The 17,936-nt window shown below is 35.0% G+C and overlaps 1 protein-coding gene across 3 annotated transcripts; it reads left to right on the top strand.

Annotated features, from left to right (window-relative positions):
- LOC104723514 lies at positions 8,211-12,080 on the top strand. 3 transcript variants are annotated; one of them, XM_019232396.1, is made up of 12 exons: positions 8,211-8,742; positions 8,838-9,182; positions 9,278-9,306; positions 9,625-9,795; positions 9,884-10,024; positions 10,141-10,194; positions 10,281-10,341; positions 10,428-10,625; positions 10,745-10,826; positions 11,104-11,544; positions 11,630-11,768; positions 11,899-12,079. In XM_019232396.1, the coding sequence occupies exons 8-12, from the start codon at positions 10,453-10,455 to the stop codon at positions 11,913-11,915; spliced, it is 852 nt and encodes a 283-aa protein (XP_019087941.1). In that variant the 5' UTR covers positions 8,211-8,742; positions 8,838-9,182; positions 9,278-9,306; positions 9,625-9,795; positions 9,884-10,024; positions 10,141-10,194; positions 10,281-10,341; positions 10,428-10,452; the 3' UTR covers positions 11,916-12,079. The 3 variants fall into 3 exon arrangements, with proteins under 3 accessions (XP_019087941.1, XP_019087939.1, XP_019087940.1); XM_019232394.1 differs by having other exon boundaries at positions 10,281-10,625; positions 11,899-12,080; XM_019232395.1 differs by having other exon boundaries at positions 8,838-9,306; positions 10,281-10,625; positions 11,899-12,080.

Below are 17,936 nucleotides of genomic sequence, written 5' to 3'. Positions count from 1 at the left end.
ACCGAATATAACCGAAATTAGCCAAAAATACATTACAAAACTATAAAAAGGGGAAAAATATTGAACCGATTTAACAAAATAGTATTTAAATTTGTGAATTCAAAAAAAATAACTTATAAATATATTGATTATTTAAAGTATTTAATTGTTTTGAATGTAAAAATAATTAATATTTTAAGTTTATTTTATAGTTTTGCCTAATATTAAGTATATTATTTTGGGTATATTCTAGGTTTTTTGATATTTCGGTTAACCATTTAATTGTCGGTTTGATTCGGTTCGGTTTCAGTTAGTTTGAACATTAGATTTTACTAACCATTCGGTTATTAGAGAAACTTCGGTTCGGTTTCGGTTTGATTTTTTTCGGTTCGGTTCGGTCGGTTATTTGGTTACCGGTTATTTTGCCCAGCCCTATATGTACTATTATTCCCTTTTGCCCTTTTGGGTAGACTTACATTTTCTTTTCCAAATATTGGAAATTATCAAACTCTCCATTGATTTTAATTTTCCAATTTCTTTTAATGAGATTACTATATGTATATATAGATGAACAGCAGCACAGGGATAGAAAATTATAGTAGCAAGGGCTTTTGACAATCTCACAGCAAACAATAAAAAGAAAAGAAAAAAACTTGTTTAACCAAAGAATCGTTCACAATGTCTGTAGCACGTAAGTATCTTTATAAGTTTTGCTTTTGCTCATAATTACTACGTTATGTACCATCTTTATATTATAATAATATCTAATCACTGTTTGTTTTTTAGGTAGAAACGTGGAGTCTATCGAAGATAACAAGATAAGCCTACGTAACATAACGTGTTACCGAGGAATATGCACCGATATACACTCAGTAGCGGACCCAGGAATTTTTTTTGGGGAGGTCAATTATGAAAGAAAAAAAATTTTAGTGTCATATTGGGAGATCGAACTCGGGTTTGGGGGGTCATCACTATAGACTTTATACCAACTTTGCTGCTAGATCCTATAAAATTACGTGTAAAAACAACTAATTAATAACTTTAACCAGGTCAGCTGACCCTCCTACCTTAATAGGTCCGCCCCTGTATACACTACTGCTTTTGCTGCATTGCAAGTCCCAGCAACTGTTACAGTGATGTTACTTCTCGATTCTTCAAGAACTCTAGATCTATCACGATTGCTCTCACTCTCTCTCTCTCATTTGTACTTGTTGAAACAGAAAACGTAAACGACACAGAGAATTTTAAGAATTAGGATCCTTAGATAGGATCCTACGTCTCGCCAGAGTTTCTTCCGGAATCCACTAGAACGATATGCTCAAACTCGAACTTTCTCTCTCTACAACAGTTTTCTCTTCTCTCTTTTCGCTCTCTAGATTCTAACAACTTGAATCAGCTTAAAGAAGATGAACAGAATAAGATCGAGATAAAACCAAGAATAAGAAAAAACGTTGACTTTCGTTAGCCACGAACGATCCTGATTACTCCATGTGTCACGATCTGAACCGCTCGATCACCTTCATCCAAAGACTCTCTAATTCCGTTAGAGTCTCTAACTCACTTAGTATAAATGCCACAATGTCACAAAACCTCCCCTTGACATTTATACACCTCGTTCTATTCTTTCAACTAGATTCCTACTCCGGTACTTGAGCTCACTTGCTCAACCTTCTTAACAGCTTTCATGTAAACCCACCTGACTTCTCATCACCTGAGTAAACCCACTCAGCTTTTTAACGGAGCCTCTGCTCCAAACTAATTCTTGGTGATTCTGAGCAGTTCCAAAGCCTCTCGGAACTTACCCACCGGTAACACCTTTGTGAAGATATCTGCTGGATTATACTCCGAAGCAATCTTCACCACCTGTACTACACCATCACTAATCAAGTCCCTGATAAAGTGAAACTTCACATCAATATGCTTAGTCCTATCATGATAAACAGCATTCTTCGCCAAAGCTATGGTACTCTGAGAATCACAATTGATCTTCACTGATCCTTGCTCGAACCCAAGCTCATTCATAAGAGCCAAACTGCTTCCTTTGCAGCTTCAGCTAGGGCCATATACTCAGCTTCTGTAGACGAAAGAGTCACTACCTTTTGCAAATATGACCTCCAACTTATTGTGTTTCCACCCAAGGCAAACACCACTCCAGTAACAGATCTTCTTTTGTCTTTATCCGTGGCATAATCTGAATCACAAAACCCTTGTAACACGAATTCTCCCTTATTCTTGTAACACAACTTCCTCTCCAAAGCTCCACGAATATACCTTAATATCCACTTCACAGCTAACCAATGATCTTTCAAAGGCTTACTCATAAACCTGCAAACGACTCCCACAGCATAAGCCAAATCAGGTCTAGTCCCAACCATTGAATACATCAAGCTACCCACTGCACTCTGATATGGGACCTTTTTCATCATGTCTAGTTGCTCAAGATACTCCTCCTCGGTAGCTGTCCTCAACTTAAAGTGTGAACCCAGAGGTGTATCTACACAGTTCGCCTGATCCATCCTGAAGTTACCCAAGACCCTTGACAAATAGCCTTCTTGAGAAATATGCACCGTACCTCTTTGTCTATCCCTCGTAATTTCCATTCCCAGTATCTTTTAGGCATCCCCCAAGTCCTTCATTTCAAACTCTGCACTCAGAAGAGCCTTAAGTTCTCTTACCCGATCCTTATCCTTTGAAGCTATGAGTATATCATCTACATAAAGCAATAGATAGACATACTCACCACTTGAAACTCTTCTGAAAAATACACGCAACGATCATATTTGCTTCTTTGTTCCATTGTCTCGGAGACTGTTTTAATCCATACATCGATCTCTTAAGTAGGCACACCTTCTCTGGGTATCTGCTAACAACATACCCTTCTGGCTGATCCATATAGATGGTCTCCTCCAAGTGACCATGTAGGAAGGCTGTCTTAACATCATTCTGTTGAAGCTCCATGTCGAAATGTACCACCATCGGGAGAACAAACCTTATCGACACATGTTTGACCACTGGTGATAATATCTCTTGATAATCTATACCCTCCTTCTGTTTGTACCCTTTTGCCACCAGCCTTGCCTTAAACCTGGGACCTTCGACTCCAACAATGCCTTCTTTACGCTTAAACACCCACTTGCATCCTATTGGCTTCTGCGACTCAACCCTGTCAACTAATTCCCAAGTTTCATTCTTAATCAGTGACTGCATCTCCTCGTCTGAAGCTTCTAACCACTTATCACCATCCGGATCACTGATCGCTTCTTGATAGGAGCCCGGTTCAGTAATACCACCATCCTCAGTTACCAAGTATGCATATCCTGACATCTCGTTCAACACCCGATCAAGAGTCTCCTCGCTAACTTCGTAGTCTTGCAACCTCTCTGGAGGTTTAGTCTGTCTTCTCACTCGATCTCTCGCTAACTGGTAGTTTTCTGGTATGACTTGACCCTGACAGCTTGGTTCCACTACCTCCCCTTGATCCGTTAAACCTTTATCCCTGTTATCACCTGCACACTCAAAACTAGAAACTTTATTAGTATCAATGGAAGTATCTGAAGACATACCTGGGTGAGTCTCTGACATGACTTCTTTGTACATCACATCCTCTCTGAAGACAACATTACAACTAATAAAACATTTCTCCTCTTCTAGCAACCACACTCTAAAGCCTTTTACTCCTTCAGGATAGCCCGTGAAAATTCCTTTCTTGGACCGAGGATCCAATTTACCATCGACCGTATGAACATAAGCAACACACCCGAAACGTTTCAAACTAGAGTAATCGGAAGAAGACGAAGTCCACAGCTCTTCCGGAGTCTGAAACCCAATAGCCGTTGACGGTGATCTGTTGATCAAATACACCGCAGTTGATGCCGCGTCTGCCCAAAACTTCTTCTCCAGACCACGCTCACTTAGCATGCTTCTTACTTTATTCATGATAGTCCAGTTAAGTCTTTTCGCAACACCGTTCTGCTGCGGTGTATACGTACACGTCTGGTGCCTAACTAATCCTTCCGACTTACAAAAGTCATCAAACTTGTGATTGCAGAATTCTAACCCATTATCTGTCCTGAGTCTTTTTTACTTTTCTCTCACTTTGTATTTCAACCATCTTCTTCCACTCAACAAACTTACTAAACACCTCATCCTTGGTTCGTAAGTAATACACCCAGACCTTTCTAGACCAGCCATCCGTAAAACTGATAAAATATTGACTCTTGCCTAAGCTTAGAGGCACATTAGGAGAACCCCACAAATCCGAGTGAATGTAATCCAATTTTTCCTTGGTAACGTGTTGAGCAGCTCCAAAACTAGCCTTATGTGTTTTCCCTACAACACAGTCCTCACAGAACTTGATTTCTGACATCTTGTCAACCCCAAAGCAACCTTTCTTTGGCAAAACATCTAACGCCTGTTGCCCGATATGACCCATCCTGCTATGCCACAATTGAGTCCGGTCCACCCCGCCTGACACAACCATCAAAGCTTATGACAGTCTTGCTCGACCTTGAAGAATGTAAAGAGACATCCTCCTAATCCCTTTCATAACCACCCTAGGTCCTTTGACAACTCGAAGAACTCCACTTCCTCCTAAGAACTCACACCCCTTAGCTTCCAGACTTCCCATAGATATGAGATTTCTAGAAATCTCTGGCATGAACCTGACATCATGAAGCACAAAACCCGATCCATCTGCATTCTCAAACCTTACACTGCCAATGCCCTTGACCTCTGCATAAGAATTATTCGCCATTCTTACCTTGCCGGAACTCAACTCTCTGAAGTTCATCAAATATTCCTTCCTTGGAGTCATATGAAAAGAACATCCCGTGTCCATGACCTACTCGTCTTGATCTGCCTTATCCTCTCCTATGTTCACTTCTGATGCTATCAATCCTAGCAGCTCTTGAGCATCATCCTTAGCTAGCGCAGTCTCTCCTTTCTCACCTGACTGAGTTTGATTTTTATTCCTTTCCAGCCACTTATAGCACTGCCTCTTGAAGTGTCCCTCCTTCCCACAAATCCAACAAATTTTCTTTCCCTCTTTGGACTCGAACCTCGATCCACTTATACCGTTTCCTTGGCCTGCCTGATTCATCAAACTTCTTGTAAATCCCTTTTCTCGAACATATAAGCCTTCGCCAATCTGATTAGAGACACAAGACTCATCGCGTAGCTCCAACTCTTTGGACTTAGCAGCACTAATGACATCCTCCATCTTGATTCCATCACGTCCATATTTCAAAGTCTCTTTCAGCATATTATACTTCTCTGGCAAAGAACTAAGGATCAAAATTGCTTGAAACTCATCCGGAACTTGAATCTAAAGATTATTCAGATCCGATATCATCTACAAGAATTCGTCTATGTTCTCATCCAAAGATCTTGATTCCTGCATCCAGTAATTGTATACCTTGAGTTGAAGGTACACACGATCTGGTAAAGATTTCACCAGATACAGACGCTCGAGCATCGACCACGCCTCTGCTACTGTCGTACATTTATCTATCTTTCGTAGCACCTTATCTCCTACATTAAGAAAGATTATATCCATCGCTTTCTCACTGCGAGCAGTCCTCGCCTCTTCATCTTCGATCAGCTTCTTCTTCGCCGCTGGATCTGTTTCTTCTTTCTTTGACTAGGCCAGGCATTCGGTTAACCGTTCGGTTTTGGTTCGATTTCGGTTAGTTTGGATATAATAATATAATAACCATTTAGATATTTTAGAAATTTTGGTTCGGTTTCATTTAGTTCGGTTAGTGGAACAGATAACCATAATTAAATTAAATTATATTGAAATTAACCAAATAAACTTAATATAACCAAAAGTAACTGAAAATAACCGAATATAACCGAAATTAACCAAAAATACATTACAAAAATATAAAAAAGGGGAAAAATGTAAAACTGTGAACAACTCATCACCCACGGCAGCATTCGCGCGAGGAACCTATTTCGAGCATATTAAAAGATGAGTTTTAGGGCTTACTTCTTCTATATTTCATCCGATTACACCCAATTATGGTCAGTGCACCCTCAAGGTTTTTAGGGGTCCCAAAACTTTTTTTTTTTGAATAAAAGGCCAATTTTTTTTTTAACCTCTGGTATATGTTAAAAAATATAGATTTTATTTTGATAATATATAACCACTTAACAGTTGAAATAATTGTGGAAGATAAAATATCTTTTTAGTTATTGACTCATCAAAATAAATCCTTAAAACATATTTTAATATATTATTTTGTTTTATAAATTTTCTTTTTGCTCTTTTTATCTTACATATATTTTTATACCCATTTATCTTGCATTATTTTTTTTGTGCCCTTTATCTTACATTATTTTTGTTTGTGCCCATCTATATTGCATTATTTTTTTTTGTGCCCCTTTATCTTGCATTTTTTGTTTGTGCCCCTTTATCTTACATTATTATTATTTTTGTGCCTCTTTTATCTTATAATATTTTTTATATAGAAAAAAAATTATTTGCCTCTTAAATCTTTGAACCCGGGGCGGTCGCACTGCTTGTCCCCCTAGTTAAGCCGACACTAATATGGTAACTAAAGTTTTTTGTCTGTTTATATTATCATACTTTGCTATCCTTTGCATCATCTTTCTAAATATGCATGTTTGGGCATCACATGTCCAATCATAGACTTTCATTTGTTTCTCTATATATTGGAAGGTATCAACTCTCCGTAGATTTAAGTTTCCATTTTCTTTCTGATACCTAATTACTACAAGGGAGAAAAGCAAAAATGTCTCTTTTTTTCATTTCCCTTTTTAAAAATGGCTTTGGGAAGCGTCCATTTTTAAGAGTACCTTTTTTTGTTGAAAAAACAAATTTTACCCTTAATGAAGTAAACCTAATTACACTACCTTCTCTTCTTCGCCGCCTCACTTCTCTTCTTTGCCGCCTCAGTTTTCGTGTTCGTCGCCTCAGTTTTTGTGTTCGTCGTCTCAGTTTTTGTGTTCGTCGCCTCAGTTTTTGTTTTTCGTGTTCTTCGGATCGTCCGAACGTCGGATCAAGATTGATTATGTTTCATGTTTGTCGGATCGTAAACTCTTTTCAGGGTTGTGGTTAAGATTTTGTTTTTCTTTGGTATATTCAATCTGAAAAATTGATTTTCGATCAAAAATTCAGATCGATAAATTTCTTTGATATGGATTTGGAATATGTAAACTCTTGCAAATTTCGATTTTTGTTACCTCTTGTAAAACACTTTTTAAAAGCCCCTTGTTAAACAATTTTCAAAATCCAGATTCAGATCTATCTGACGCATTCAGATCGATAAGTGTGTTTGATATAGATTTGGAATTAGTAAAGTCTTGTAAATTTGGATTTTTGTTATCTCTTGTAATTTTTTTTTAAAAGCCCCCTGTTAAATCATTTGAAATCAATTTTCAGATCAATCGTAGTTGAATTATGTTGATAAAATGTGTTGATAAGACGAATTCATATCGATAAAGTGTGTTTTTGAACTTTAAAAACCCTTTTAAATCTCTTGTAAATCCGATGACATCCAGTGATCTTGAAGCCCTTGTAACACCAAAAAGCATATATGATATGGGTTTTGAACCTATTGGTGGAGCAACCATATGTCAACATTCAGACTTAAACCTAGTTGACAAAGGTAAAGGTGTATTAGGAAAATAATCTTTCAAAAAGCTTCAATATTCCTTCTTTGGGCCTATCATCATGCTTTCTGCCAGAGACATCAAATTTTCTGGGAAAATATTCCACTACTTGATGCAGAGAAGGCTAAAGACTACAGGGAGTAACTTATGGTTTACCGTTGACATGCAACCTCTTCGGTTCAACATGAGAGAGTTCTGTCTCACAACATGTATTATAAAGTGTTTTCAATGGTTTTAAAAAGGCTTTAAAAGGTTTTAAAAACCTTTTAAAAGGGTTTTAAAACACTTTACAAACCCTTTACAAACCCTTTTAAAAGGTTTTTAAAAAAGTTTTAAAACCTTAAAGGGTTTTAAAACACTTTATAATACCATTTTAAAGGCTTTTAAACCCGTTTTAAATGTTTTAAAACCCTTAAAAGGGTTTACAATGGTTTTAAAAGGTTTTTAAAAGGGGTTTAAAAGGGTTTTCATGGTTTAAAAAGGGTTTTAAAAGAGTTTAAAAGGGTTTAAAACAGTTTTTTTTTATCAATAACCTCATATATTAGGCAAGTTTGAACAAACTAACATCATTGTTTTCTTAAACACAGGGACTCAATGCGAGCCTAGAGAACCAAGGAATAACGACATAGATCTAGTTAGTGAACCATATTCTTGGGCGGTGAGAGGAGACTACACTTTATCTCAGCTTCAAAATCGACTTTTTAAAAAACAAGAAAAGGAGAAGAACCTTTGGGTGATCAAGAAAAGGAATACCTCGCTGCAGTGGTGTTAACAGAAGATATTTTGATGACACCATATTCTTTAGAGAAGATACCATTGTCTCGGCTTAAGCATGCATCAGATTTCGAGATGTATACAACCCAACCATGGGGCAAGGATGCATATAACATCCTTGCTTCATGCATTCAGAAATTGGATATTGCTTCTTTGGCAAAAGGTCAGTATAGTGTCAAGGGATTTCCCTTGGCATTAACAATATGGAATTTGACTAATGTACCAATTTTTGGTTCTACCTTTGGGAAAAGGTGTGATTTTTCCAAAACATTGTATCCGCTGTTTCTCAACTGGCACTCAAGTCGAGCTCCATGGTTTGACGAAATTGTTGAAGCTATTAAGACAGCAACTTGTGTAAGTTTTGAATTCTATTAAATGTGTAGTTTTGTTATTCATTGGTTATCTTATTTGATGAGTTTTGTTTTGATGGATTTTGATTATTTTTGTAGGTTGAAGTCAAAACTATAATTGGAGATCCACAAGAATATAAGAATTTGGTTGATGAAGATGACAATGATTTTGTAGAAGTTATTGGCTTGGTTATGAAAGGCTATAGATTGAAGAAAGAAGAATGGTCTTCTAGATTAGTTGATATTTACTATGCCATGGGAGAGTTGGGTGACAAAATGGGGGAAAAATTGCCAGTCTCTGAGAAACATGAGAAAATAGAGAAAAATTTGTCAGATTCTGACAAACTTGACATAATCCCCTTCATGTTAGAAGACTTCAATAAAAGACTAGAAGCCATTGAAGAAGCTGTCAAAACCACATCAGAGAAAGATAAGGATAAAGGAGTAAGATTCCAAGATCACACATTTTCCCATACATTGGACACTAAACTCTTTAACTGAGCTCCTTTTTTTTCTTCTCCCTTTGTTGTCTCACAAAGATGAAGATGGACAAAATAGAAATGAAGAGGTTAGAAATGAAGAGGTCAATATCTATTTTGTAAACGACTGTATAAAAGGTTTAATTAGTCTTTGCTAAGACTTTAAAAGGGTTTTAAAAGGTTTTCAAAAGTTTTACAATGTGTTTTAAAAGATTTTCAAAAGATTTTACAATCTACTTTAAAAGGGTTTTAAAAGGTTTTACAAGGTGTTTTAAAAGTTTTACAATGTTTTTAAAAACTGGTTTCAAAGGTGACCAAAACCTTTTAAAACCCTTTTAAAACCCTTTTAAAACAGATTGTAAAACCTTTTAAATGATGTTGTTATATGGTCTTTTGTTTTGTTGCAGGCTGGCAAACAAAATGTTGATGGAGATATTGCTAGAGAAGATGTCGTAGAAAGCCCGTCTGCAGATTCTGTCCGTCCGTCAAACACACAAGATGGGAGCTTCGCTGGAGATGATGAAAACACCCAAAAAACTGGTGGTGATGATGGTAATTACTTTGAAGAAACACCAAAGGTACATTGATTTAGTATTTTTATAAGTTTCCAAATACCCTTTTAAAAGCCTGTTGTAAACCAAACCACAATTGTTATCATCTTTGAAGGATAATTCTCCTTCTCCACGCCCTTCTACACCAAAATTTGATCTTCTTTCTCAAGAAGATCAGAATAGTGGAAAAGATAAAAGCATGGGTAAAGAGAAGGGAGCAAGCAGTAAGAAGAAAGTTTTGAGAGAGAGAGAACAGGTAAATCATTAATTTTTTATATAGTTGTTATGAGTATTTTAAAAGATTTCATCAAGTATCTCATTAGGTTTAAATCATGTAAACATTGTTATCTTAAAAAACTTTTTGAACTGCAGAGAAAGTCTAAGCAAAGCAATGATGGTGATGATGATGTTACAAACAGAAAAGAGGTTAGTATCTAGTTGTATAATGTTTTATGATGTTTTACATTTTATTAATGTTTACAAAAAATTGTGATTTTCTTGTGACACTGCAGAGGAAGAAGCGTAAACCAAGTGACAATCCTGATGCTGATGTTCAAGCTAGAGAAGGGGAATGTATCTAACTTAATAATTTCTATGAGTTATTTAAATGGTTTTTCAGTGTATCGATATAAAGTGGGATATTTTTGTGTTTTGTACAGCCACAGAAAAAGAAGAGAAAATCTGATGATGTTGGTGGTGTGCAAAGAAAAACTGAACAAAATACAGTTTCTTCTATTCACACTCAACCGCCTTACACGGCTGAGAAGAAGAAGCACCCAATTTTTTTATCCTTTTTCCAAAGTTGATAAGACCCGGTTAGAAATATTTACTGAATGGAAGAATTCAAGGAACACAAAGTAAGTTTTAGTTTCTAGCAACAAAAGTAAAAGTTCAATTAGTCTTTTATAGACGTTTTAAAAGATGTATTCATGGTTTTGTAAGTATTCATGGTTATTCTGTTTATTTTTGGATGTAGGCAACTAACAATTCTGGGTAACAAAGTTGATGCTAGGTGGTTCACAACACTAGAGACGCTAGGAAAATCGTTAACAACAATGGTATGATTACAAATCATAAGGTTTTAAAAGTTTTACAAGAGTTTTAAAAAAGTTTTTAAAAAGTTTTATAAGAGGTTAAAAAGTGTTTTAAAAGGATTTAAAATATGTTTTTTAAGCGTTTTCAAAGTTTTACAATGTGTTTAAACTGGTTTACAAGATGATGTGTGACCGGGTCTGAACTTATTTATATGAATTATTTGACAACAAGAGTTGTTTAAATGTTTAAACTCTTCTAAATTTCAAATTAAGTTCTAACCCAGTTTTTGTTGTTGTTTAGCATGTTGATACAATTGTGAAGTTATTAAGCAAAAGAGTAGAAAGTCATCCGGAGTTCTATAAAAGCAAAGAATGGACGTTGGCAGGAGTATCTTTTTTGAGAGAGATTGATGAAAATTACTCCATATTTATTGACAACAAAGATGAATATGAGTTCCCTGAAGAAAAATTCAGTCAACTCTTCAAGGAAGCACCTACAAACAAAATATTGGCACCAATGATGGTTAAGGAAAAGATTTGGATGTCATTGATGATCAATTTGGAGAAGAGGATGTTGACTATCTATGATTTAGGCAAGTCTGTCTACAGTAACAAAATTAAAGATAAACATGTGGGTGCATATGCTGTTGCAATACCGTATATTGCCCAGAAGAAATTTGGGATGAAAAATGATATAGAGAAATCTCCATTCAGAATTAATATCATGAATTGCATACCTCAGGTAAATACTGTTGAGTTTGTTTTCTAGTTTTGTGATATGTTCTCTGTAAATACTGTGGACTCTTCACTTTGTTTTTTCGTGATAGGTTGCTAAGATTGAAGATAGTGGTGTCGTCATGCTAAAGACAATGGAGTGTTTGGTTATGAGCATTTCGACATATGGCAATCTTACAGATGAGTCAATTGGTGATTTACGGCAGAAAATGGCGGTTGACATCTTTGTAGGTCAGTGTAGGTTTTTACATGATTATTTAAACTGGTTTTAAATAGGTTTACAAGAGTTTTAAAATAGTTAACTGGTTGGTATTGCAATGTATTTTAATAGGTTCTAACATTAATTGTATAATCTTTGCAGAATTAGCAAATGCCTAGGATATGGAAGTTTGCATCTTGCTGATATATAAACGTGATTGTAGAAATGGAGCTTTAGCTTATTGCATCAAGAACAATAATGAATGGCAAAGAAATTTCAATGTTTAGTTTACAAGTAGATTTAAATTTTTTGTGTTTTTACTCTGACACTATTCTAGAAAATTTTTAAGTTACTCCTTTTCGATTGTTCAATAAATAGCGTTTGACATCTTTGCAGAATTAACATATACTTCGTTTAAGTTTAGGTATTTGCAATGAATTTTAAAAACGTTGTTTATCCTTTTCGAATCCTTTTAAAAACCTTTTAAAAACCACTTGTAAATCCTATAAAATTCATTGAAATACCAAACTAAAGACTTTTAAACTTTTTAAAATCCGTTTTAAAACGCTTGTAAAACCTTTTAAATGGTGTTAATACTATAAAACATAACTTATATTTTAACAGGTTTTACAACGTTTTTTTATTATAAGGGTGAAAGCCCTAGGCCTAGGCCCAATTGTAAAAATATAACCCCTTGTATCATATATCCTAAAAAGTCACATGTTCCTCTTCCAAAAAGTACAGTTTTCCGTCTGGGAGGTTGAAAATCGCGAAATTCACTCAAATCTGTATTTGCTTAAATTGGGTTCTCGATTTCGTCGGATTGCAGACACGAAGTCATCAAATTGAAACTAGGAGTCGGCTGATTAGGTACTCGAGGACTTTTAATTGCCATTTTATTCGTTGAATTACGGACTCTTCTTCTCCCTCGTTTTTCCTCTCAGTCCTCTCTTCAAATTCGTCGTCTCTTCTTCTCCCATCTGTAAGTTTGGTTTGGAACTTAATTTTGACTTCAATTTCTATTTCAATTTGAATTTTTATGATATTTTGGTGAATTCGGAATTCGAAGGTTGGAAATTTATCAATGTCTTTAAAAGTTTTATATTAGTTTTAAAATAGGATTTATAAAAGAATTTTAAAAGAATGTGAAAGGGTTTTAAAAGGGATCTTGGGTGCATGGCATGAATATGTTCTTCTCTATAAACAATGTTGACAGGTTTTGCGATATGAGTATTTTTGAAGATTCTGCGAAGAAACTGTTCTTCCCAGAAAGATTAATCACGCCAGACACAAAGGGAGATACATTAGAGAGAGTAACTAAATATTCTTCTGAGAAAGCTGTGTTGGCAACTGTAAAGAAAGCATTAAAAAAAATGAGTTCAAGAAGTTAGAGGAGTCTTTCTTGGGTCCAATTATAGAATTTGTTAATCGGAAAGAAATCAACTTCTCGAGTCAACTGGTCCACCACTTACTACAGAGGAGGATTTTGTCTGCGAAAAACGAGCTCTGGTTTGCATTTGATGATCAACCTATGCGATTTTCGCTAAGGGAATTTGTCATTACAACATGCCTTCCGGTAGGTACTGTTCCATCAGGTACTGTTACATCGAAAAAAGATTTGTGGATGAATAATAAAATGTCATGCAAAGATCTTCGTCGTACTTTGGAATTTAAAGGAAAAAACATGAAACCTGATGAAAGAATCCGATTAGGTGCTTTGTTAGTAGTGGAGGGGATATTGATAGCAAAAAATCCAGTAGTTCGAATTCCCTTAAAGAATTTGGAGAGAGCCAGAAGTTTAGAGAATTTCTGCAAGTATCCTTGGGGTAAAATTGCTTACGAATCATTAGTGATAGGCGTGAAACAAATGACTGTGGGATCGTTGGCAAAGATACAATATGGTATGGCTGGCTTTCCATTTGCAATCCAAATCTGGGCGTTATCTTCAGTTCACCAGTTAGGGGAACAATTTGGTGTTAGGGAAAGCATTTCAAGCCAAAATCAACATCTCCCGCTGATCTTGCAATGGCAAATGACAAAATCCCCACAATTCGATGAAATAAATTTTGTTCTTGAGGCTGCAAGGTACTAATACTTCTCTAGAACTATTTTTTTTGTTTTCCAATAGTTTTAAAACACATTGTAAAACCTTTTAAAATAGTGTTATTAACGTAATTTGGATTTACAATGTGTTTAAACTGGTTTACAAGACTTTACAACGGATTTACAAGGAATTTCGAGAATTATAAAAGAGTTTTAAAAGATTTTACAATATCTGTATAAGACTTTTGAGATATAATATGAATCGATTTATCTTTGCAGGTTGAAGTGAAAACAATTGTTGGTGATCCCGATGAATATAGCCATTTGGTTATGCCACCGAATGATGAAGACAAGGATTTTGATGAAGTTGTTAAACTTGTAATCTAAGGCTATAGGATGACTAAGGAGGAATGGATTCAAGGATGGATTCTAGTTGAAAAAGGAGAACAAAATCAAAACAAGCGTGTGAGAGAAGTTGATGGGCCATCCTTGAATCAAACTAACAAAAAAAAAAGAATATCTTGTAGTGGAAAAATTGACATGATTTTAAAAATATGTCAACTTATTCACAAAAGAATAGTGAGACTGGAGAATCATGTGGGGATCATTACTGTTGCTGCAACACAACAGTGGGAATCATGGGCATTTGAAGAAGAGGAAGTACCAGCCTCTACAACTGCCTTTCAAGAAGAGGAAGTACCAGCCTCTGCAATTGATTTTCAAGAAGAAGAAGTATCAGCCTCTGCAACTGCCTTTCAAGAAGAGGAAGTACCAGCCTCTGCAACTGCCTTTCAAGAAGAGGAAGTACCAGCCTCTACAACTGCCTTTCAATAAGAGGAAGTACGAGCCTCTGCCACCGATTTTGAAGAAGAGGAAGTACCAGCTTCTCCAAGTGAACTTGTAAGTGAAAAAAAAAAACTTAATTCCTTTTAAAATCATTTTAAAAGTGTTTAAACGAGTTTTTAACAAAATCATATAAAATCGTTTTACAAGTGTTAACAATGGTTTTAAAAGGGGTTTCAGTGGTTTTAAATGGTTTGAAAAAAAAAACTTAATTCCTTTTAAAATCGTTTTAAAAGTGTTTAAACGAGTTTTTAACAAAATCATATAATCGTTTTAAAGGTTTTGCTAGTGTTTTAAATAGTATTAAACAAAATTTACAACATTTCTAGGTACCTAAAGAAGAGAGTCAAGATTATCAACATAAGAAACAAACTGACTTGAGAGGGGACCCAAGTGTTATTCCTGAAGAAAATACCCAGGATACTAATGAAAATGATCCACAAGAGGAAAATATGAATAATGATAAGGTATGTGTTACTTGAATATGATCAACTAATTTTAAAAACCTTGTAAAAACATATTTGAAAATAATTTACATATGGTTAATGAAAATATATTTATTTGTGCAGGATGAGAAGCCTAACAGTGCTGATGATGTAGACTCAAGCCAACAAGAAGCGTACATTGTCATATCGGATGACGAAGAGTGTATTAATATTTCAGATACTGATGTAGACCCAAGCCAAGAAGAAGCTCCCACTCAACAAGAAGACCCAAGCCAACAAGAAGCTCCCACTCAACAAGAAGACCCAAGCCAACAAGAAGCTCCCACTCAGCAAGAACACACCAGCCAAGAAATGAGCAGTTGTAAGTTGTTGACTTCTTTATTATAGATGATTTGCTCTTTTGAAAATGACATATAATATTTTTTTCTTATGTTTGTATTAGTGCAAACACCTTCTACGTAGGAGAACACTATAAGTGACGAAGAAATGAAACAAATCGAGGCAGTTATAAGTCGTTGGACTATACTCGGGGACGTCAAATATATGTTTTCGTCAATGGATGAAGTAAGTTTGAAAAAATCATATACTTGTTATCATAGGCGTTAATTACTAACAAAATTTGGATGTTCTACATTGTAGTATCTTGAGCCAAGGAATAAGTGGGAAAAAGTCTTTGTCATGGATTTGAAAACTAAAGAAGATGTAAGTAAAGTAGCAAGGAAAGCAATGTTAATTCTTCATCTTGACAAAATTCCTAAAGATGTTACTCCACAAATGAGATACCTCGGTACCCGAATGTTTTCAACATTAAAGGTTAGTGAACCTTGACTTTTGTTAGATTTAATGCACATTTTACTGTTATTTAATATTAACTTAATTTTTTCTTTTCTTTTGTAGGAGTACAGGAACAAATACTTCAAGAAAAATTCATAATTTGCAGAATTAGCAAATATCTAGGTTATGGAAGTTTGCATCTTTCTGGTATATAAATGTGATCGCATCAAGAAGAATAATAAATGGCAAAATATTTCAATGTTTAGTTTGCAAGTAGATTTCTAAAATTTGTCTTTTTAATGTTAAGTTACTTCTTTCGCTTGTAAAACCTTTTAAATGGTGTTAATCCTATAAACTGTTTGGTTTTACAAGAGTATATATGATTTACAAGAGTATATATGGTTTTTAGAAACTTTGAAAAGGTTTTACAAGTTGTTTATAATGATATAAAACAGTACGACTTGCTTTTTTAAAAGGCTTTACAAGTTGTTTATAATGTTTTAAAACAGTAAAATGTGCTTTTTTTTAAAAGGCTTTACAAGTCGTTTATAATGTTTTAAAAGAGTATATATGGTTTTTAGAAAGTTTTAAAAGGTTTTACAAGTTGTTTATAATGATATAAAACAGTACGACTTGCTTTTTTAAAAGGCTTTACAAGTTGTTTATAATGTTTTAAAACAGTAAAATGTGCTTTTTTTTAAAAGGCTTTACAAGTCGTTTATAATGTTTTAAAAGAGTATATATGGTTTTTAGAAAGTTTTAAAAGGTTTTACAAGTTGTTTATAATGATATAAAACAGTACGACTTGCTTTTTTAAAAGGCTTTACAAGTTGTTTATAATGTTTTAAAACAGTAAAATCTGGAAAAAAAATTGTTTGAAAATGAAGTTTACAACATAACAGACTGAAATATTTTATTAAAAAGAAGAAATACAAGTTGAGTTATTCAAGATTTGAAAAATAGATTTGAACTATTTAGGATCATATTTCAGTTTGCTCTCCCAGCGTATTGGTTTGTCATCTCTCTTGTCGTCTCTTCAATCCCTGCCCTATTGGTTTTGTAGAGGTTGGCAAGATTTTTATCGACTTGGTCCTCATTATCAAGCTCTGGTTCAGTCAACTTCTCCACTATTGTCTTGAAAAGCCAAATAATCGGCATGGGATGCCAATATGTGGACTTCAACACTCTTAGGTATATAGCACCTCTTTCTGATATGTTTGGGTGGAAATTTTTTGTTTTGAAACAAATCTGCATTATTAAGAAATTATATTTAAAAAACTATTGAGTGGCTGCAAAAAGAGGAGTCCTAATACACATGCTTGCTAAATAAAAGGGAATATAATCAAAACAAATACCTTTGGGAGATTATTTGGGTAATCACACGGAAAGTGAATACTCATTTTAAACACTCCCCCTTCATATGGGGTGTTCACCGGTCCGATTAAAGTAGCCACCCACTTGAAAATGTTGTCATCAACAATTACCAACAAAAAGGCAAACACACTCAATCTCTTTTATCCTTAACAGTACAACAAAACTAATCTGAAGATGTAGGCGTTTGCCTGCTGTGACGTTTTTTGAATGATCCTTGTTCAAAGATTTCAAGGCATGCCTTAGATGGCTTGAAGAAAATTGCGACATTTCTGACCGATTGAAGGAAAAAAGTAATAGGAATTGAGGAGTCTGCGAGATGATTTTTACGTTTTCGTGAGACAAACGTTTGATGTGTAAGTCAAGAGCAAAAAGTATTTATAATACGCGAAGTGTCGCTTTGGTTTACAAAAAGTACCCCTTCAACACGTAATTATAACCGAAGTGGTACATTTTGTAACCCAAAGCGACGCTTCGCGTATTACCCCTTCAAACAATTATGGTTTTAAGAGCCTCTTCGCTGTTACAAAATCTTGCCCCTTCAATTCTTACCCCTTCGTTGTTTCGAAAGCGACTCTTCGCGTAATACCCCTTCAATCATCTTCCACAAAAGAAACTTAAGCGATTTGAAATCAAAAGTGGAGCGCTGTTTCTCTCTGGGCTTGGGGTAACCACAAAAATCCTTTGTAGTATCTTGATTTATCTCCTTCGATGTTCGTAATA

This window comes from Camelina sativa, chromosome 11 (assembly GCF_000633955.1).
Source record: "Camelina sativa cultivar DH55 chromosome 11, Cs, whole genome shotgun sequence".
Classification (NCBI taxonomy): domain Eukaryota; kingdom Viridiplantae; phylum Streptophyta; class Magnoliopsida; order Brassicales; family Brassicaceae; genus Camelina; species Camelina sativa.
The sequence above is the reverse complement of the archived record's forward strand: the minus strand, read 5'-3'. Positions and strand labels throughout refer to the sequence as shown.